The sequence below is a fragment of the Mobula birostris genome, chromosome 28 (assembly GCF_030028105.1).
Source record: "Mobula birostris isolate sMobBir1 chromosome 28, sMobBir1.hap1, whole genome shotgun sequence".
Taxonomy (NCBI): Eukaryota; Metazoa; Chordata; class Chondrichthyes; order Myliobatiformes; family Myliobatidae; genus Mobula; species Mobula birostris.
In genome coordinates this window covers 6,545,750-6,567,065 of record NC_092397.1, presented here as the reverse complement: position 1 = coordinate 6,567,065, position 21,316 = coordinate 6,545,750, and the positions used below count along the sequence as shown (strand labels likewise).

General features: G+C 52.8%; 1 protein-coding gene across 2 annotated transcripts in view; it reads right to left on the bottom strand.

The window, feature by feature from the left end:
- Positions 1 to 21,316, bottom strand: part of map4k2 (mitogen-activated protein kinase kinase kinase kinase 2) — an 86,040-nt gene that overhangs the window by 15,344 nt on the left and 49,380 nt on the right. For both annotated transcript variants that reach the window (XM_072245975.1, XM_072245976.1), the window contains exons 10-20: positions 20,375 to 20,437; positions 18,537 to 18,618; positions 16,069 to 16,179; positions 14,668 to 14,746; positions 13,324 to 13,382; positions 9,953 to 10,005; positions 8,995 to 9,033; positions 6,470 to 6,512; positions 5,200 to 5,350; positions 3,762 to 3,856; positions 515 to 556 (exon numbers count right to left, since the gene is read on the bottom strand). In XM_072245975.1, coding sequence (XP_072102076.1) covers positions 515 to 556; positions 3,762 to 3,856; positions 5,200 to 5,350; positions 6,470 to 6,512; positions 8,995 to 9,033; positions 9,953 to 10,005; positions 13,324 to 13,382; positions 14,668 to 14,746; positions 16,069 to 16,179; positions 18,537 to 18,618; positions 20,375 to 20,437 — 817 coding nt within the window. The remainder of the gene's footprint in view (positions 1 to 514; positions 557 to 3,761; positions 3,857 to 5,199; positions 5,351 to 6,469; positions 6,513 to 8,994; positions 9,034 to 9,952; positions 10,006 to 13,323; positions 13,383 to 14,667; positions 14,747 to 16,068; positions 16,180 to 18,536; positions 18,619 to 20,374; positions 20,438 to 21,316) is intronic.

The window sequence follows — 21,316 nt, the reverse complement described above, 5'->3', positions numbered from 1 at the left end:
GACGCATTGCCACGGCAACCCAGCGGGAAGCATTCCCCCCCCCCCCCCCGACACAACGAGACTCCCCTCAGCAGGAGATAGGGTGGACGTGGAGAGGGTGTTTCCTATGGTTGGCGGGGGGGTGGTCTAGAACCAGAGGGCACAGAGGGGCGTCCTTTTAGAACGGAAATGAGGATGAAGTTCTTCAGCCGGAGAGCAGTGAACTGGAATTCGTCGGCACAGGCGGCCGAGTCACCGGGTGTATTTAAAGCGGAAGCTGACTAGTCAGGGCGTCAAAGGATACGGGGAGAAGGCAGGAGAATGGGGTTGGGAGGGACGATGGATTGGCCATGATGGAATGGCCGAGCAGACTTGACGGGCTGAATGGCCTCGTTCTGCTCCTTTGTCTGATGGACTCAGCTTTGCCAGCCCTTCATGCCCCCCCCCCCCCCGTTATCCACTCCCCAGTATCCCTCGGCAGGGTCCTGCCTGGATGCGCTCCCACCTGTCGTAGTACCATCGCATGTCTACTTACGTGAACCTTCGGGGTCGGAGGCAGCCCATGACTGATTTCCCTCTGCAATCAAAGGGGACGCTGGTTATTCGCAGCCTGATACTGGTTATTCGCAGCCTGATACACGGGGCAGATAAACCCACGGCCCCTCCCCACCCACCCCACAGTCCCAACGCCTGGAGGAGGAACACGCCCAGAAAAGGGAGGGAGGGGTGTGTCAGCCACTCCCAGCGGACAGAGTGTGTGTGTGTAAAGCACAAATAATACAGGGGTACACTCAACACTCACACACACAAACTACAGTCACACTCAACAAGAGTGAGTGGGCTGGCCCAGTGGCGTAGTGGTCAGCACAACGCTTTACAGCACCAGCGACTCGCATTCAATTCCTGCCACTGTCTGTAAGGAGTTTGTACGTTCTCCCCGTGACCACGGGGGGTTTCCTCCGGGTGCTCCGGTTTCCCCCCACAGTCCAAAGACGTCCCAATCGGTAGGTTGATTGGTCATCAGACATGCACAATACATACACACACACACACACACAATGAACACACACCACTACAATCATACGCACCAACACACACTACAGACACACAAACACACACACTACAATCACACAACACACACACTGCAATCACACTACAATCACACACCAACACACACTACAGAGACAAACACACACTACAATCATATACACCAACACACATAATCACACACACCAACACACACTACACACACAAACACACACATTACAATCACACAACACACACACTGCAATCATATGCACCAACGCACACAACACACACTACAATCATACACACACACTACAATCACACGCACCAACACACACTACAGACACACAAACACATACTACAATCATACACACACACACTAATCAAATGCACCAACACACACTACAGAAACACAAACACACACACTACAATCACACGCACCAACACACACTACACACAAACACACACTACAGACACACACGCACACACAATCATCACACACACTGCAATCATACACAAACACACACAAAGAACTGTATACACGAGATACAGTCATACACAACAGATATACAGAACATAGACACACACAATGCACAATCAGAAACTACAGTCATACACAATGTTAGAGTGAGATTGTTAGGGTAGATGATTAGTTTACACTTAAATGACTTTGGCCACAAGACTTCTATTTGACAAAGTACTGTGGATTGAGTCCACAACAATGCGCTTCCTAAAAAGGTGTGAATACCAGATGCTTCTGGCGCCATAGTTTGACCAGATGCTGTAGTTTCGAAGACAGTATTATCTATACTTTATAAATATTAATTACCTTCTATGTTAGCATGTAAAATGCCAAATAAGTGTATTGTGGATTTAACTTGCATTCCTAAAGGCTGTGGATACCAACCCAGACATGTTGGCGTTGGAAGGAAAGGATGAAGTTAGGAGGAGTGACGTTTTGTATGTAGCTTCAGTGGGAAGCATTGTCTATAACTTCTTAAGTAGCGATCGCCTTTGTGTTTAGCATATAAATATCGAGCCCACATTGAGCTAGCAGACCTTTCAGCAGAAAGCATCTCCATCTGTAAGATGCTTGCTGTACCTTGTGTCGAATAAAGAAGCTGCTTTGTATCTACCAGTGACTCTGTGTCTCTGGTGATTTCGACCACGCTACAACAAGAGACACAGAACACACACAGTTGTACAGTGATGGGACAGGAGTCTGAGTCTGGGAAACAGACATGCTTTCAGACTCCCGCATGGACCTCTTGCACCTTCTCGTCTACCTGTGCTTACTCGGTAACTGTGACACGTTCTCCTGCATTCTGTTATTGTTTTCCTTTGTTCTACCTCAGGGCTCTGATCTGTCAGAACAGTGAGCAAGAGGAGCTTTCCATCATACCTCTGGAACAGAATAACCAACTCCAATTCGACAAATGTCAGCGAACACTGATGCAGCCAATTCCAATACTCACCCACACGTTAGCACGAGCACGTGCGGACACACAGAGTGACGGGACAGGGCGAGGTTTTGTGTCCTGATCTTCAGACCCTGGGTCTTTCCCCTGGGAACTTGTTACTTCTCCGGGATGAAATCCCAAGGGGAAAAAAAATAGTGCATCCATCACCCAGCGCTGAGGATGTACCCAGACTTGCGTCCTGAAGAAGGGTCTCGGCCCAAAACACTGACAGTTTATTCATTCCCATGCTGCCTGACCTGCTGAGGCCCTCGTGTGTGTGTGTGTGTGTGTGTGTGTGTGTGTGTGTGTGTGTGTGTGTGTGTGTGTGTGTGTGTGTGGCCCGTGACGTTGAGCCAACCCACCCTGCCCACCTCCACCCCGAGATCCCCCATACCCTACAGTTCTGACCTCCCACTCACTCCCCCATTCCCGTCGCTCTGCCGTTGGCGGCCATGCCTGGCTCCCGGCCGCTGGAATTCCCTCCCAACACCTTCCTATGGACGGGGAAGGTTCGGGGGGATATGTGCAAACGAGATTAGTCCGGAAGGGGACCCCGGTCAGCTTGGACGTTGGTCTGAAGAGCCTGGTTGACTCTCTATTTATAACAACAGGCCATTCAGCCCCTTGTTCCTGTCCCCAACAATCAATCAGACAACTGATCTTCCACCTCAGCATCACCTTCACCCCTCAGTGCCCTCAGTAACAGTAAATATACTCGGCAGCTGAGACATCGAGAGCCACTCTGCACCCTCCTCCGCCCACGCTGCCTTTCCCTGTCCCTCCTTCTCCCTCCCCTTCCCTCCATCATATCCTTCACTCTGCCTCTCCTCTCCCTCCTTCCCTCCCTCACATCCTCTTGCACTCCCTCTCTCCCTCCCCATTCCTTCTCTCTCTTCCTCACTCTACCTCTCCTCTTCCCTCCCTCACATCCTCTTGCACCCCCTCTCTTTCCCTCCCCTCCTCTTGCACTCCATCGCTCTTCCTCCCCTTCCCTCCTTCACAGCTTCTCTTGCACCCTCTCTCCCTCCCTTCCCCATCCCATTCCCTCCCTCACTTTGCCTCTCCTCTCCCCTCCCCTCCGCTCCTCCCCTCCCTCACATCCTGGCACTCCCTCGCCTCCTCACCCTACCCTCCATCTCCACCTCGCACTGCACCCGACGTTTATGTAACCTGCCCTCACATCTCTGGATGGGAGGGTGGGGATGGGAGTTATTGTGATCCACATTCACACCTCCACCCCCCCCCTCCCCCGTGCAGGAGACCAGACTGTGACCAGGGCAGGGTGGGGTTACTCACCGGGGTCTCCTGTTTGTTGGTGTCTGTGGTCTCGGTGGCCTGGGTTTGGGCCTCCCCCTCCTCCGGGGGGCTGTCGGAGAGCTGGTCCACCACCCCTAGGGCAGAAATGCTGGCAATGTCACAAACGCTCCCGTCGGCAGTCACAGTTTCCAGTACCCTCCCGACTCCATCCACCCACTCCCCCAGCAGAGTGCGTGTGCATCTGTGTGTGAATGTGGCAGGGGGAGGGGGAGAGAGGGGAGAGGGGCATTGTGTTATCTGTGTGTATGACTACATGCGAGTGGGAGAGAGGGAGGGTGATGGCAGAGAGAGAGGGGGAGGGAGAGCAAGGGACCTATCCCCCAGTGAGGGTCAGTGTGAGTGACCCCTGTCCCGGTGAAGGTTTGTCCCCCAGTGAGGGTCAGTGTGAGTGACCCCTGTCCCGGTGAAGGTCTGACCCCCGGTGAGGGTCAGTGTGAGTGACCCGTGTCCTGGTGAAGGTCTGTCCCCCGGTGAGGGTCAGTGTGAGTGACCTGTGTCCCGGTGAACGTCTGTCCCCCGGTGAGGGTCAGTGTGAGTGACCCCTGTCCCGGTGAAGGTCTGTCCCCCCGTGAGGGTCAGTGTGAGTGACCCCTGTCCCGGTGAAGGTCTGTCCCCCGGTGAGGGTCAGTGTGAGTGACCCGTGTCCCGGTGAAGGTCTGTCCCCCGGTGAGGGTCAGTGTGAGTGACCCCTGTCCCGGTGAAGGTCTGTCCCCCGGTGAGGGTCAGTGTGAGTGACCCCTGTCCCGGTGAAGGTCTGTCCCCCGGTGAGGGTCAGTGAGAGTGACCCTTGTCCCGGTGAAGGTCTGTCCCCCGGTGAGGGTCAGTGTGAGTGACCCCTGTCCCGGTGAAGGTCTATCCCCCAGTGAGGGTCAGTGTGAGTGACCTGTTCCCCAGTGAGGGTTTGTCTCCGGTGAGGGTCAGTGTGAGTGACCCCTGTCCCGGTGAAGGTTTGTCCCCCAGTGAGGGTCAGTGTGAGTGACCCCTGTCCCGGTGAAGGTCTGACCTCCAGTGAGGGTCAGTGTGAGTGACCCGTGTCCCGGTGAAGGTCTGACCTCCAGTGAGGGTCAGTGAGTGACCCGTGTCCCGGTGAAGGTCTGTCCCCCGGTGAGGGTCAGTGTGAGTGACCTGCTCCCCAGTGAGGGTTTGTCCCCGGTGAGGGTCGGTGTGAGTGACCTGCTCCCCAGTGAGGGTTTATCCCTGGTGAGGGTCAGTGTGAGTGACCCGTGTCCCGGTGAAGGTCTGACCCCCAGTGAGGGTCAGTGAGTGACCCGTGTCCCGGTGAAGGTCTGCCACGTTTTGTGGGGGAGTCTGAAACCGAAGGGGAGTCTTCCAGCTTCCCTGTGCCCTGCTGGAGCTGGTTGGTTTCCCGAGTGTGGAGCCTCACACGGAAAATGCACCACGAGATGCGGCCGCCTACCGTCTGCCCAGTTGGCTAGAGGTGCCCCCGGCCGCAGGGTGCCCCCGGCACTGCCCTCTGCCAGCTGCTCCCTCGAGGGGCGCAGGGTTTGTGGAGCGCGTTTCACCGTGCCAGTCTTGTCCACGGACCAATGTTCGTCCACCACGTCCGACTGTGGGGAGACGGGGAGACGGTTAGTACCCGACTGTGGGGAGACGGGGAGACGGTCAGTATCCGGCTGTGGGGGAGACAGTTAGTAACTGGCTGTGGGGAGACGGGGAGACGGTTAGTATCCGACTGTGGGGAGACGGGGAGACGGTCAGTATCCGGCTGTGGGGAGACGGGGAGACGGTCAGTATCTGGCTGTGGGGAGACGGGGAGACGGTCAGTATCCGGCTGTGGGGAGACAGGGAGACGGTTTGTACCCGACTGTGGGGAGACGGTTAGTATCCGACTGTAGGGAGACGGGGAGATGGTTAGCACCTGACTGTGGGGAGACGGTTAGTACCCGACTGTGGGGAGACGGAGAGATGGTTAGTATCCGACTGTGGGGAGACGGTTAGTATCTGACTGTGGGGAGACAGGGAGACAGCTAGTATCCATGGGACCGAATGGCTACATTGGTGCTGGTCTTGTAGAGTGATCCCACGTGCTGGGTTTAAAACTCCCACCCACACGTCTGGATATCTGCACGGCAGACGTGACAATAACTTGTCCTGGTCTGACAGCTGGGACTGGAATGGAGGGATGGGAGCACCCTGCTACCAGGAGGGGGTGGTTGGTAGGAGGGCCAGGAAGGAGAGAGTGCCATGCCATCGGAGGGGAGGTGAAGGGGAGTGTCACACTGAGGGTGGGGCGGTGAGGAGGGAGTGTCACACTGAGAGAGGGGCAGTGAGGAGGGAGTGTCACACTAAGGGAGAGGCAGTGAGGAGGGAGTGTCACACTGAGGGAGAGGCGGTGAGGAGGGAGTGTCACACTGAAGGAGGGGTGATTAGGAGGGAGTGTCACACTGAGGGAAGGGTGATTAGGAGGGAGTACCTCACTGTGAGGGGGGCATTGAGGAGGAATGTCATGTGAAGGGCAGTGACAAGGGAGCGCCACACAGTGTGGGGGAGATGGAGTGGTGAGGAGGGAGTGCTACACTGTCCTTTGGATGTGATATTAAAGCAGTGCCCTCTCTGCCCCGCACTCGGAGCTGTGCAAGCTTTCTGGGCTGAACTGCGTTTACCCCAGTGTCCAAAAAAAAAAGTGGCAGGGTCTGGGTCCTCTGGTTACGCTGGGACGATCTTACCTGCAGAAGCTTGGATTCCGGTCCACGTTTGATTGTGAGATTGCTGGAAACACAGAGATATATTTCAGCACCCAGATGGAGCAGGCGGGGAGAAATCTGACACTAAATTACAGTCAGTGCACCAGAGAGAGCCCACAATGAGTTGACATTTGTAAATTGTGTGTGTGTGTGTGTGTGTGTGTGTGTGTGTGAATGTGTATGTCTGTGTGTCTCTCTCTCTAAAGATATAGGAGCAGAATTAACCCCATTCTCCTGCTATCCTCCCCCTACCACCCCTGTACCCAATGACTTGACCTCCACACCCACATTGGCAATGAATCCTGGCTTTAAAAAAATTCTCTTCATCTCTGCTCCATCTGGTCCTGGACTCTCCTGCTATAAGAAACATCCTCCCCACATCTACTCTATCTTGGTCTTTCAATATTCAATAGGTTTCCATGAGATCCACCCCCCCACCCCGAGTTCTTCTAAACTCCAGCCAATACAGCCCCAATGCCATCAATCACTGTTCATAAGTCCACCCTTTCCTTCCTGGAATGACTCTCGTGAACCTTCTCCAGACACTCTCCAATGCCAGCACGTCCTGCCTTGGAATAGGGAGCCAAAACAGCTCACAGTCCTCCAAGTGTGGTCTGACCAATGCCTTCTGAAACCTTACTTTAAAAGCAAGCACCTTTAACTTTTACATTCTGGTCCTCTTGGAATGAATGCTAACATCGCATTTGCCTTCCTCACCACAAACTCAACTTGCAAAGTTAACCTTTAGGGAATCCTGCACGAGACTCCCCAAAGTCCCTTCGCACCTCGGAGTTTTGAACTCCCTCTCCGTTTAGGAAAAAATCCATATTCTTTATTTCTTCTACCTTAGTGCATGACCGTACACTTCCCGACACTGTATTCCACCTGCCTCTTCTTTGCCTGTTCTTCAACTCTGTCCAAATTCTTCTTCAGACTTCCTGCTTCCTCAGTATTACCTATCCCTGCACCCATCTTCATATTGTCTGCAAACTTGGCTACAAAGCCAAGAATTCCATCATTCAAATCATTGACATATAATTTGAAATGATGGTCCCAACACTGACCCCTGAGGAACACCACTAGTCACTGGCAGTCAACCAGAAAAGGCTCCCCTTTTTCCCCCACTCCTGCCAATCAACTAATGTTGTGTCCATGCTAGCATCTTTCCTGTAATACCATGGGCTCTTGTTAGGCAAACTCATGTGAGGTCTTCTGAAAATCCAAATGAGCAGCATCCACTCTTCTTTGTCCGTCCTGCCTGTAATTTCCTCAAAAGAATCCAACAGATTTGTCAGGCAAGATTTTCCCTTAAGAAAACCACGCAACACACACACACACACGAAACGCTGGAGGAACTCAGCAGGCCAGGCAGCATCTTTGGGAGAGAGTGAACAGTTGACGTTTCGGGCCGAGACTCTTCAGTAGGACCGGACTTCCAGCATTCTGATTTTGGCCCCTCTATCACGTGCAAGTATCAAGTGCCTCCAAGTACCCTGAAACCTCATCCTTAACAATAGGCTCCAACCTATTCCCAGCTATTGAAGTAAGGCTGGCTGGCCTATGGTTTCCTTTCTCCTGCCTCCCACCCTCCCTTCAGAAAGAGAGGAGTGACATTTGCAATTTTCCAATACTCCGGAACCACTCCAGAATCTAGTGATACCTCCGTACTGGTGGCCCCTGTTTCCACCCAGGGGGTCAGTGTGGACATGGTGGAGGGTTACAAATACCTGGGGATACGAATTGACAATAAACTGGACTGGTCAAAGAACACTGAGGCTGTCTACAAGAAGGGTCAGAGCCGTCTCTATTTCCTGAGGAGACTGAGGTCCTTTAACATCTGCCGGATGATGCTGAGGATGTTCTACGAGTCTGTGGTGGCCAGTGCAATCATGTTTGCTGTTGTGTGCTGGGGCAGCAGGCTGAGGGTAGCAGACACCAACAGAATCAACAAACTCATTCGTGAGGCCAGTGATGTTGTGGGGATGGAACTGGACTCTCTCACGGTGGTGTCTGAAAAGAGGATGCTGTCCAAGTTGCATGCCATCTTGGACAATGTCTCCCATCCACTACATAATGTACTGGGTGGGCACAGGAGTACATTCAGCCAGAGACTCATTCCACCGAGATGCAACACAGAGCGTCACAGGAAGTCATTCCTGCCTGTGGCCATCACACTTTACAACTCCTCCCTTGGAGGGTCAGACACCCTGAGCCGATAGGCTGGTCCTGAACTTATTTCATAATTTACTGGCATAATTTACATATTACTATTTATGGTTCTATTACTATTTATTATTTATGGTGCAACTGTAACAAAAACTAATTTCCCCCGGGATCAATAAAGTATGACTATGACTATGTAACCCTGAAGGAAATGGTGGAGCAGACTTGATGGGCCAAATGGCCTAATTCTGCTCCTATATCTTACGGTCTGACAATGTGTGTGTGCGTGCGCGTGCATGTATACGTACGTACTATACACACTCTGGGACCGTGACACAACGTACCTCTGTTCCAGAGCCTCCTGCACACTCCGCAGCAAGCTTCTGAAACCAACAAAGCCCAGCGTTAGTGAGGCCGCAGCTTGTCCTCTCTTCTCCCTCGCACTCGTTCCCACTTGTACACCCGGCCACTCACACCTACCCCAAGCTACCACCAGAAAGACACACACCCTTCCCCCCACCCACTTGCGTTTCTGTGTTCTGTGTGCGCACACACACAGTCTGGGCTCCCTGTCACACGCTCACACTTGTGCAGATACACACACCCCAAAACGCTTGCACTCGTGTTGTTTTGTCTGAGGAGTGTTTGGTGTCTCCGGGCCTGTACTCACTGGAGTTAATAAGAAAGAGAGGGGGATCTCACTGAAATCTTCCAAATGGTGAAAGGCCTGGATGGAGTGGACGTGGAGAGGTTGTTTCCTATGGTGGGGGAGCCTAGGACCAGAGGGTCCTCAGAGTTTCTGGAAATCATCTGGATTGCCATTTCTGGGACTGTGCTTGAGTTAAGATTTAAGAAGAACTGATCCCAAACCTGACACCGTTTGTGACTTAAAAATGCGTAGCACTGTTAATTTTTATTTAAGGGAGTAATTTAATTGTCTGACAGCCTCAGAATAGGACGTCCCTTTGGAACAGAGACGGGGAGGAATTTCTTTAGCCGGGGGAGGTGAATCTGTGGAATTCATTGCCAGAGGCGGCTGTGGAGGCCATGTCATTGGGGATATGTAAAATGGAGGCTGATAGTTCCTTGATTTGTCAGGGCATCAAAGGTTATGGGGAGAAGACAGGAAAACGTGGGTTGAGAGCGAAAATAAATCAGCCAAGATGGAAGTGGAGCATGAGCGATGGGCCAAGTGGCTTTATTCTGCTCTGATGGTTTTGTGGTCTTATTCATTATATTTTTCGTTCTGCACACGCACAAGGCAATCTAGAGAAGTGGGAGTTTCAGAAAGAAATTCCTTACAGACTGTTGTCGCCTTCCTCGTGGATCTTCCACATGTCATCCTGATCGGTGTCCTGGGGAGCAGACGGGATGGTTACCGAGGGCCACTGCCCCTGTTGCCGGGGGTGGGGGCGGGCACAGATGGGGCCACGGACAGCAAGCTGCCCTTGGTGGTGTAGCGGTTAAGTCACGGGACTGGCAGCCAGAGGCCCGGACGCTGAGGTGGGGGTTCAAATCTCACCGCGGGGGTTGACAACTCGAGGTAAAAAAAAAAAAAAGCCGTTAGTGACGATGGTGGGCGGTGGGTAGAGGTCGCCGCCTCGCAGTGCCAGAGACCCAGGGTCGATCCCCGCCTCTGGCCCTATCAGTGTGGAGTTTCCCTCAGACACTCCACTTTCCCCCCGCACCCCAACGATATGCAGGGTCAGTAATTGAATTGAGAGCGTTCGCACATGGCCAGGTGGTTAAGGCATTGGTCTAGTGATCTGAAGGTCACTAGTTCGAGCCTCAGCCGAGGCAGCGTGTTGTGTCCTTGAGCAAGGCACTTAACCACACATTGCTCTGCGACGACACCGGTGTCAAGCTGTATGGGTCCTAATGCCCTTCCCTTGGACAACATCGGTGACATACTGGTCTTCCATACAACCTTGCCCAGGCCTGCGCCCTGGAAACCTTCCAAGGCGCAAATCCATGGTCTCACGAGACTAATGGATGCCTATAGGTGGGAGGAGAAGATGGTGGCGCGCCTGCGTGTGCGTAGCCCTCCAGTGAAAAGTGATATCGTATCTGTTAAATAGGGGCCGTGGACAATTCTGATTTGATGGAGAATGGACATGAAAGCACAGAGGAACATCTGGAGAAATTTCTGAAACGCCCGTTCGCTGCTGTCGTTACTGTGCGGTCGGGAATCTTTCGGAGGGTAGGCCTGAAAATCCCCGGCCTTGCCTGTTTTTGGCGACCGAGAAGGAGGTCGAATCGTTCGGATAGTGATGGCGCTCAGTACTCAGTGTCGGAGAGCTGATCAGAGTTCCAAGTTTTCGGATGACTCAGAGTCGGACTGTGGTCGGGCATGGCAGGGAGAGTTTTTCTTCCTTCTCCCATCTGCGTGAGATGTGGGACATTTGAGAAACTTTGAACTTTATTGTGCTCATGGACTTCTTCATCAAGTTATGGTATTGTTGCACTGTTGTAACTATATGTTATAATTATGTGGTTTTGTCAGTTTTTTTCAGTCTTCGTCTGTCCTGTGTTTTGTGATATCACACCGGAGGAAATATTGTATCATTTCTTAATGCAATGACAATAAAAGAGGACTGCGTGTCCTCATAATCTAAAAAAATGAAGGGAGAGCTGAGTGGGAAGTAGGACTGGAGGGGTTTGCTTTAAGAGCTAGGATGGAAATAAACGGACTGAATGGACGCACCTGCCCTCATCGAGGGCTCGGCAGCAGAAATGGTGAGCAGCTTCCTGTCGTCTCTGAAGACCTACCCCGGGCGATGCAGTTACGCAGAAGACACGCCAGTGGCCACGTCTCACTCGGAGCCTGAGGCAGCCCGGAGGGTCACCGAAGACAACTCATAAGTTTCTGCAGATGTACTGCGGACAGCAGTCTAGCTGGCCGCATCACCGTCTGGTACGGGGCATTGGGGGAGGATCGGAAAGAGCTGCAGAGGGGGTCCGAACTCAGCCGGCTCCATCGCGGGCAGTAGCCTCCCCCGGTGTCGAAGACACCTCCAAAGGAGCCGTGCCCCAAGAGGGCTGAGTCCGTCATCTAGGATATCCCCTTTCCATTGCAACCATCGGGGAGGGGGTACAGGAGTCCGAAGGACCCGCACTCAACGTTTCAGGAACAGCTTCTTCCCCTCGACATCAGGTTCCTGAACGGCCCATGAGACTCCTTTCGCACTATTTATTTATATTTCTTATTCAATTTTATAGTACTTTTAAGGCGCTGCTGCAACGAAACAACAAATTTCACGACACGCACCCAGTATCTGAGTCTATCTTCTGCACCGAATAAAGTGACCACTTTGGGTTTATGTTCATTGTCTTCTTCCTCCATAGCCCGTCCAAGGCTCGACGCGTTGCGTGTTCGGAGATGCTCTTCGGCACACCACTGTTGTAACGCGTGCTTATTCGAGTTCCTGTCACCTTGAACCAGTCTGGCCCATTCTCCTCTGACCTCTCTCATTAACGAGGCCCCCGAACTGCCGCTCACTGGACGTTTTCTTTTCCTTTCTCGCACTGTTCTCTATAAACTCTCAAGGCTGCGCTGCGCGGAAGTCCCAGGAGGCCAGCGGTTTCTGAGATACACAGACCACCCCGCCTGGCACCGACAATTGTTCCACGGTCAACAGCTGAGCCTCTTGACCACGTCTGTGTGCTTTTATGCATTGGGCTGCTGCCACATGACTGGCCGAACAGATATTTGCATCGACGAGTGTTTACCTAATATTTAAATTAAATTAAATTGCATTTACCTAACAAACTGGCCACTGAGTGCAGGTCAGTGGCAATAAACCTGATTCCGAAAGGCTTCCTATCTCGTAAGAAAGGGCAGGGAGCTTCCCCTGGGGCCAGGAGCAGAGAGGTAGATCATGGGGTCTGTCTCCCACATATCAGACTTCTAAAAAATAATTTTAGTTTAGAGATAAGGCACGCCCTTCCATCCCAACGATCCGCACCGCCCAGTTACATGCACGTGGCCAATTAACCACATTTTGGACTGTGGGAGGAAACCAGAGCACCTGGAAGAAATCTGCGCAATCACAAGAGGAACGTACAGACAGCAGTTGGAATCGAAGCCCAGCGCTGTAAAGTGTTATGCTAACCGCCCTCGAATCAATCCCGTTTCCCCCCGTGTTTATCATGTTTCCTTAGACTAGACAGGCCAGTCGGCCCGTCCAGTGTCTGCCAGCTCTCAAATCATTCCCATTCCCTCCCCCCCACCCCGCAACGCCGGTTCCCCTTAACCCGCCCACAGCTCAGTCAACACTCCTCGATTATCAGCGCACAATCAGCCCGCCGACCTGCGGGGGATCCCGCTGTTTCGATTAGCTTTACTTGGAGCTAATAGGGCCTTCCGGCCCCTGCGCCAGCCGGTTACACCCACGCGACCAATTCACCTACTGACCTGTACATCTTGGGGAGGCGGGAGGAAACCAGGGGAGCTGGAGGAAACCCACACGGTCACGGGGAGAACGGGATGGGTTACTGCCGACCACGGTGGAGTGGGAGACCTGGGTGTGTCTGTCTCGCGACGCAACAAGAACATGGCTGACCAATCAGAGGCCATGGGGCGATCTGGGGGGTGGGGGGGTTTTGGAGGAGAGGTGGGGGGGAGGGTTGTGGAGGAGAGGTGGGGTCTGTTCTCCCCACCAACGTGTACTCACCAAGGTGCTCTGAGGCTCAGTCTCCTTCCTTATAGGGCAGCTGAACTGTACCTGCCGGACTGAATGCGGAGAGGGGCAGTGATATGAGGTCTCTCCCTGCCTTGTACCACCGCCCACTTCAACCTACAACCCCCGTCACTGCCTCACCGGCTGCCTGAAGGCCCCAGCTCCCCAAACTCACCGGTGCCTCAACTTCCACGGAAGCTCACGGCCCCGATGACCCTCGCCCACTTCAAAGTTCAGAGTGTACTTATTGTCACCTTGAGATCCGTCCCCATACAAAACAAAGAACCCACAAATAAATCATCCTGTCCAGAAGCATCACGGCTCGGAACGGCAACTGCCCTGCCCAGGACCGCAAGGAACTGCAGAGAGTTATGGAGGCAACTCAACACGCCATGGAAAACAGCCTCCCCTCCATGGGCTCTACACTTCTCGCCACCAGCATATGCAAAGACCCTAGGCATTCAGTTTAAGTCTATAAAATATAGGAGCAGAATTAGGCCATTCAACCCATCGAGCTTGTTCTGCCATTGAACAGTGACTGTTTCTTTTACTAATCCCAGTCTCCTCCCTTCTCCCTGTGACCCTTGACCCGCTTATCAATCAAGAATCTATCAATCTCTGCCCAAAACCCCCTCCCATATGCCTCTTATCACCCGCGACAAATATGAGTACCGATTATCAAACTCCCTCCACCTTAAAAAACATTCAAAGACTTTGCTCAGAGATAATTTAAAAAAATAACCTCAACTTCAGGAGGCAACTTGCTCTATTTTTAAACAGCAGCCTCTCCGTTTCCACCCCCCACCCCACCAAAATAGAACTCGAGCTGTTCCACATCCCTGCCTGGCACGCGGTCTGACTTCATAGGGGGCGAGCTGTCGGCGTGTCGTCAAAGACTAGCCGGTTTCTCCGGACGGACCGCGGAGAGCATTCCGACCGGCTGCCTCGCCGTCTGGCATGGAGGGGCCACCGCACAGGGTTGGGAAAAGCTGCAGGAACGTTGTCAACTCAGCCGGCTCCAACGCACTGGCAGCCCCTCCCGGCACCCAGGATGTCTTCAAATGGCGGTACCTCAGAAAGGCAGCGTCCATCACAAAGGACCCCCACCAGCCGCGGCATCCCCCTTCTCATTGCTACCATCAGGGAGGAGGTACAGGAGCCTCAACGATTCAGGAACAGCTTCTTTCCCTCCGCCATCCGATTTCTGAACGGACAACGAACCTACAAACACCACCTCACGATTTTTCCTCTCTTTTTGCACTATTTGTCGATCATATCTACTTATTAAACTTCACCACTGACGTCAATAACAACGAATCTCATTCCGCTCCGACTTACACTGTATCTCCGAGCGGGTCCTCTCGGCTCTCATGTGGGATCCCAAAGAGTGGATTTTGTCCGGGAAAGCGTCGCAGGTCTGCAAGACGAGGAGAGTCTTACTCGTGGAGAGAGCTGCCACCCCCACCCCGTCAGCCCGAGGGCCCTCCTCTCCCCGCAGAGGGAGCCGTTGACCGCTGCGGCCAGCCACATGGGATAGGACGGATGGGCTGCAAGGCCTCCTCCCTCCTCGTCCCACTGCCTTAAAAGGGCGGCAGCTGCGGCCATGGATTCCCCCGCCACCCAATGCCATCTTCTCGCAGCTCCCACCGTGCAGGAGGTGCAGAAGCCTGAAGTCCCACACCACCAGGTTGTCGGACCGACCTGCACAACCCTGACCTCCCTCAGCAACAGAACGCCACAGAGCACCTCTCGCGCTGTCGTCGACGTGACTATGAGCTTGTGTTTTGCACAGACATTTCTTTCCCCCCTCACTCTCTTGTGAAATAAAAGCACAATTTGCCTCCTGAGCAAGCAGAGGCGTTGGCGGGCATTCTTGGCCGTGACGTCAATGTGGTTGGTGATGTTCTATCATCACAAAAGGTCGGTTTGCAGGTGCAGCAGGCTATCAAGGAGGCAAATAGGATATTGGCCTTCATTGCTAGAGGGACTGAATTTAAGAGCAGGGAGGTTGTGCTGCAACTGTACAGGGTACTGGTGAGGCCGCACCTGGAGAACTGTGTGCAGTTCTGGTCTCCTTACTTGAGGAAGGATATACTGGCTTTGGAGGCCGTTCACCAGGTTGATTCCAGAGATGAGGGAGTTAGACTATGAGGAGAGATTGAGTCGCCTCGGACTGTACTCTAAGAAGCAATTGGAATTCGATTGTAAACAAGATGGGAGAGCAGAAACCTGATTGGATGAGGACTAACCAATTGGGAGGGACGGACGACGGGGGTATAAATACCACCGGACTAGATATGCCCAGGCATCACCCCTGATGAAGATGGCAGAGTTTGTCGTTGAAACGTTGGTTAAAATTGATACCTGCACTCAGCTGGACGCCCAAGAAGAGTTTATTGTGCACAAAAGGTTGTCACCCTCTACCTCATTGGCTTGTTTTCATGTTTTATTGTTTTACAACACTGAATCACAGTGGATTTAATTTGGCTTTTTTTTTGGACACTGATCAACAGAAAAAGACTCTCATGTCAAAGTGAAAACAGATCTCTACCAAGTGATCTAAATTAATTACAAATATAAAACACAAAATAATTGATTGCATAAATATCCTACAGGATCATATACAGGAGGGTGCATCAACTTGAGGGGCGGGAGCTCACCCCACCCCCTCAGGGACTCAGTAAGCCACAAGCCTTTCCCCTCCTCCATTACCCCCCCCCCCCCCCCAGGCTACAATACCTCCAGATCACTGTCGTCCATCAGACCGCCCTCGTGAGGATCTGGGTTGTTTAACTTGTCAAGGAGTTCGATCCCCTGCAGCCGACTCATGGCCTGGCTTGCGAACGGGTGCTGGTGAGGGAGAGCAGGGCAGAGTTGTCAGTGTGGGTGGGGCAGCCTGACGGCAGTACGGCAAGCAACAATGGGCAGAGTGGCTGTCGCTGCTCCCTGTTCCTCCCCCACACACGTGCATTCGCTCTCTCTCTCTCTCTCACACACATGCATGCATGCACGTGCACGCACGCACGCACACACGGTCAACGTGTAATCATGCGCAAAACACACTCACTCACAAACGCAAACACACTCGCATACAAACGAAAACACACGCAAAACATACACACACAAAACACATTCACACGCAAAACACGCTCACGTGCACCAGCACATTTTTATAAATGACCTGGATGAGGAAGTGGAGGGATGGGTTAGTAAGTTTGCTGATGATACAAAAGTTGGGGGTGTTGTGGATAGTCTGGAGGGCTGTCAGAGGTTACAGCGGGACATCGATAGGATGCAGAACTGGGCTGAGAAGTGGCAGATGCAGTTCAACCCAGATAAGTGTGAGGTGGTTCATTTTTGTAGGTCAAATATAAAGACAGAATATAGTATTAATGGTAAGACTCTTGACAGTGTGGAGGATCTGAGAGATCTTGCGGTCCGAGTCCATCGGACACTCACAGTTGCTGCGTGGGTTGGCAGTGTTGTTAAGAAGGCGTATGGTGTGATGGCCTTCATCAACCTGGCACTGAGTTCAAGAGCCGGGAGGTAATGTTGTAGCTATATAGGACGCCGGTCAGGCCCCACTTGGAGTACTGTGCTCAGTTCTGGTCGCCTCACTGCAGGAAGGATCTGGGGCAGATGAGACTTACAAGGATGTTGCCTGGATTGGACAGCGTGGCTTATGAGAATAGTTTGAGTGTACTTTCTCTTTACTCCTTGGAGCAACGGAAGATGAGAGGTGACCTGATAGAGGTGTACAAGATGATGAGGGGCATTGATCGTGTGGATAGTCAGAGGCTTTTTCCCAGGGCTGAAATGCTAACACGAGGGGGCATAGTTTTAAGGTGCTTGGAAATAGGTACCTGGGGACACCAGGGGTAAGTTTTTCACACAGAGTGGTGGGTGCATGGAATGCACTGCCAGCGGCCGTGATGGAAGCGGATACAACAGGGTCTTTTAAGAGCCTCTTAGAAAGGTACATGGAGCTTAGAAAAATAGAGGGCTATGCGGCAGGGAGATTCTAAGCAGCTTCTAGAGTAGGTTACATGGTCGGCACAACATTGTGGGCCGAAGGGCCTGTAATGTGCTGTAGATTTCCAGGTTTCTATGTTCACACAAAACACACTCACATGCAAACACAAACACACTCATACACAAATGTAAATGAACACGCAAAACATACACACATTCAAACAGAAACACAGGCAAAACATACTCACACGCAAACACACACAAAACACACATGCAAACACACACACAAAACGCATTCACATGCAAACACAAGCATACACGCAAAACACACTCACATGCAAACGGAAACACAGGCAAAACAAACTCAAACACACATGCAAAGCACACACACACAGACCAGACACACTCACACACAGACCAGACACACTCACATGCAAACACAAACACGCACAAAACACATGCAAATGCAAGCACACACGCAAAACGTACACAAAACACGCACATGCAAACGTGCACACAAGACACTCTCACACACATAAAACACACTCACGCAAGTGCAAACACACACACGCAAAGCACAGCTGTGTAAAAACACAGAACACACATACACTGACATACACACACTAATGCCCCCAAAGGCTCAGGACTGTGCCCATCTCTGTGAAGGATCTTTGCAACTGTCCCATTCTCCCCCTTCACATTTGCTTCCCATCTCCTGTGAAATCTGCTCCCCAGGTGGAAAAACACACCCCTCGTCTCTCCCCCGCCCCTGCTTCTCTCCCGTATCCCTCGTCCCTCTGACCTCCAACGTCCCCACCTTCCCTTCCCATTCACTGCCTCTCTCAGAGCCCCCAGCGGGTATAAATCTGCCCTAAACCCGCTCCGCTCTGGGTGGGAGCCCTCCTCTATCCTACCAACCGACCCATGTCCAAGGACCCAAGTATTAGGCAGGAAGGGGCCACATCTATAAGGTGTCCCCCCCCACCACCACCAACTCCCCTTCTCGGGCTGAGCAAGGAGATCCTGGATGAGGACTCATCAGTTGGGCTGCTCCCATTCCAGAGGATACAGTAGGGATACAGCCAGTCCATCGCAGGTAAGGTACATTTACATGTACTTGGATAATGAATTTACTCCGGACTTTGAATTTTAAATGGGAACCCTCCCCCCCACCCCCAGACGGCACGGGCAACAGCTTCCGTTCCTCCCCCCGCACCCTTGTGCGCCCCCGTTACCTGTAACAGTTTCTCCGCTGTGGGCCTTTTCTTCGGGTTTTTCCGCAGGGTCTGCTTAACAAAGCTGTGACAGTCGGCAGACCTGTAACGGAGCGCAGGAGCAGTGAGGGAGTGAGGGGGCAGAGGTCAGTGTCAGGGGGCGTTTCCTTTCATGGGGGAGTCAGGGAAACAGCCCAACCTGTTCACATCAGTGAAGATTGTTGTCTAAACTTGTCCCATTCCTCCACAAGACTCTGGAGCAAAATTGGGCCATTCTTGGTTGAGGCTCCTTCACCATTCAATATTGGCTGATTTATTATCCCTCTCAAACTCATTCTCCTGCCAAGCTAGTCCCATTTCTCCGTAACAGTACAAGACATAGCAGCAGAATTAGGCCATTCAGCCCATCGAGTCTGTTCTGTCATTCCATCATGGCTGATTTATTATACCTCTCAACCCCACTCTCTTATCTTCCCCCCGTAACTTTTAACGATAAGACACAGAAGCCATTCTTCTCCACCATTCCGTTATGGCTGACTTATCAACCCTCTCAATCCCATTCCCCTGCCTTCTCCCCGTAACCTTTGACAGCCAGAATAATCAAGAACCTATCAGCCTCCGCTTTAACTATACCCAATTCCTCGGCATCCACGGCCGTCCGTGGCAATGTATTCCACACATTCACAACCCTCCAGCTAAAGATATTCCTCCTCATCTCTGTCCCTCTACTCTGAGGCTCTGTCCTCTGGTCCTAGACTCCCCCACTACAGGAAACATCCTCTCCACATCCACTCTATCTGTGTCCTCTGGTCCTAGACTCCCCCACTATAGGAAACACCCTCTCCACATCCACTCTATCTGTGTCCTCTGGTCCTAGACTCCCCCACTATAGGAAACATCCTCTCCACATCCACTCTATCTGTGTCCTCTGGTCCTAGACTCCCCCACTATAGGAAACATCCTCTCCACATCCACTCTACCTGTGTCCTCTGGTCCTAGACTCCCCCACTATATGAAACATCTTCTCCACATCCACTCTATCCGGGCCTTTCAACATTGGATAGGTTTCAAAGCGCCCCCCACTCCCCCCGCTGGCCATTCTTCTAAACGATGACAAATTCAGCCCTAGAGCCATCAAACGCTCCTCACACCCTCTCATTCCCGGGATCGTTCCCGTGAACCTCCTCTGGACTGTCTCCAATACCAGCACATTTTCTTAGATGAGGGGCCGGAAACTGCCCACGATACTCCAAGTGCAGTCTGACCAATGCCTCATCAAGTTTCACCATTCCACCGTCCCTACCCATGTACCTGTTCAATTGCCTCCTCAGTGTCGTGAGACCATTTTCCTCGCAGGAGCTGATATCCAAGGGAACAAGGCCCAAATCCACCCTGGGAGAGTTGGAGCCAGAAGATGCAGAGAACTTGGCCATTTGGGCCCATTGAGGCTAGCCCACACAGGGCTTCTTTTTCCCTTCCTCAAATCAACTGCATTCTCTTTGTAGAACTTACCCATCAAGAACCTATCAATCTCTGCCTTAAATACACCCAATGACTTGGCCTCCACAACCATCCTTGGCAATGAATTCCAGAGATTTCTGGCTAAAGAAATTCCTTCTCAAGGGCCATGCCTTTGTTCTGAGGCTGTGCCCTCTGGCCCTAGACTCTCCTACTGATGGGGAGATCCCCTCCACGTCCTGTCAGCATCCAGTGGGTTTGAATGAGATCCTTCCGAGCGCAGTTTCTGAATACAAACAACGCAACTTTCACTCGATGTTCCACTGCTGTGCTCGTGGCGAGCAAACATGGCTCGCCGCCCCACCCACACGAGCCTCCCATCACAACTCAGAGTGACTCACCAGCGCGTCTTATCCTTCAGCTTGGGAGGCTGGAAGCTGCTTTTGGACATCAGCACGAGAGCCCTGCGGGGGAGACAGTTCCAACGGAGAGGTGAGTCACGGACGCGCGTGCGGTACCGGAGCGCACCGACTGGCATCATGCTTTACAGTGCCCGCGGTCACTCGTCGAGCTTCACTTTCGGCCGCCGTCTGTAAGGCACTTGCACGTCTTCTCCGTGAATACGTGGGTTTCCTCCGGGTGCTCCAGTTTCCTCCCACGTTCCAAAGACAGGTGGGATGCTCCTTTATCTCTTCCACCCATCACCTCCCAGTGTCTCACTTCATCCCCTCTCTCCCCCACCCACCCACCTTCCCCCTCACCTGGTCTCACCCATCACCTCCCAGTGTCTCACTTCATCCCCCCTCTCCCCCACTCACCCACCTTCCCCCTCACCTGGTCTCACTCATCACCTCCCAGTGTCTCACTTCATCCCCCCTCTCCCCCACCCACCTTCCCCCTCACCTGGTCTCACCCATCACCTCCCAGTGTCTCACTTCATCCCCCCCTCTCCCCCACCCACCTTCCCCCTCACCTGGTCTCACCCATCACCTCCCAGTGTCTCACTTCATCCCCCCTCGCCCCCACCCACCCACCCACCTTCCCCCTCTCCTGGTCTCACCCATCACCTCCCAGTGTCTCACTTCATCCCGACTCTCCTCCACCCACCCACCTTCCCCCTCACCTGGTCTCACCCATCACCTCCCAGTGTCTCACTTCATCCCCCCTCTCCCCCACCCACCCACCTTCCCCCTCACCTGGTCTCACCCATCACCTCCCAGTGTCTCACTTCATCCCCCCTCTCCCCCACCCACCCACCTTCCCCCTCACCTGGTCTCACCCATCACCTCCCAGTGTCTCACTTCATCCCCCCTCTCCCCCACCCACCTTCCCCCTCACCTGGT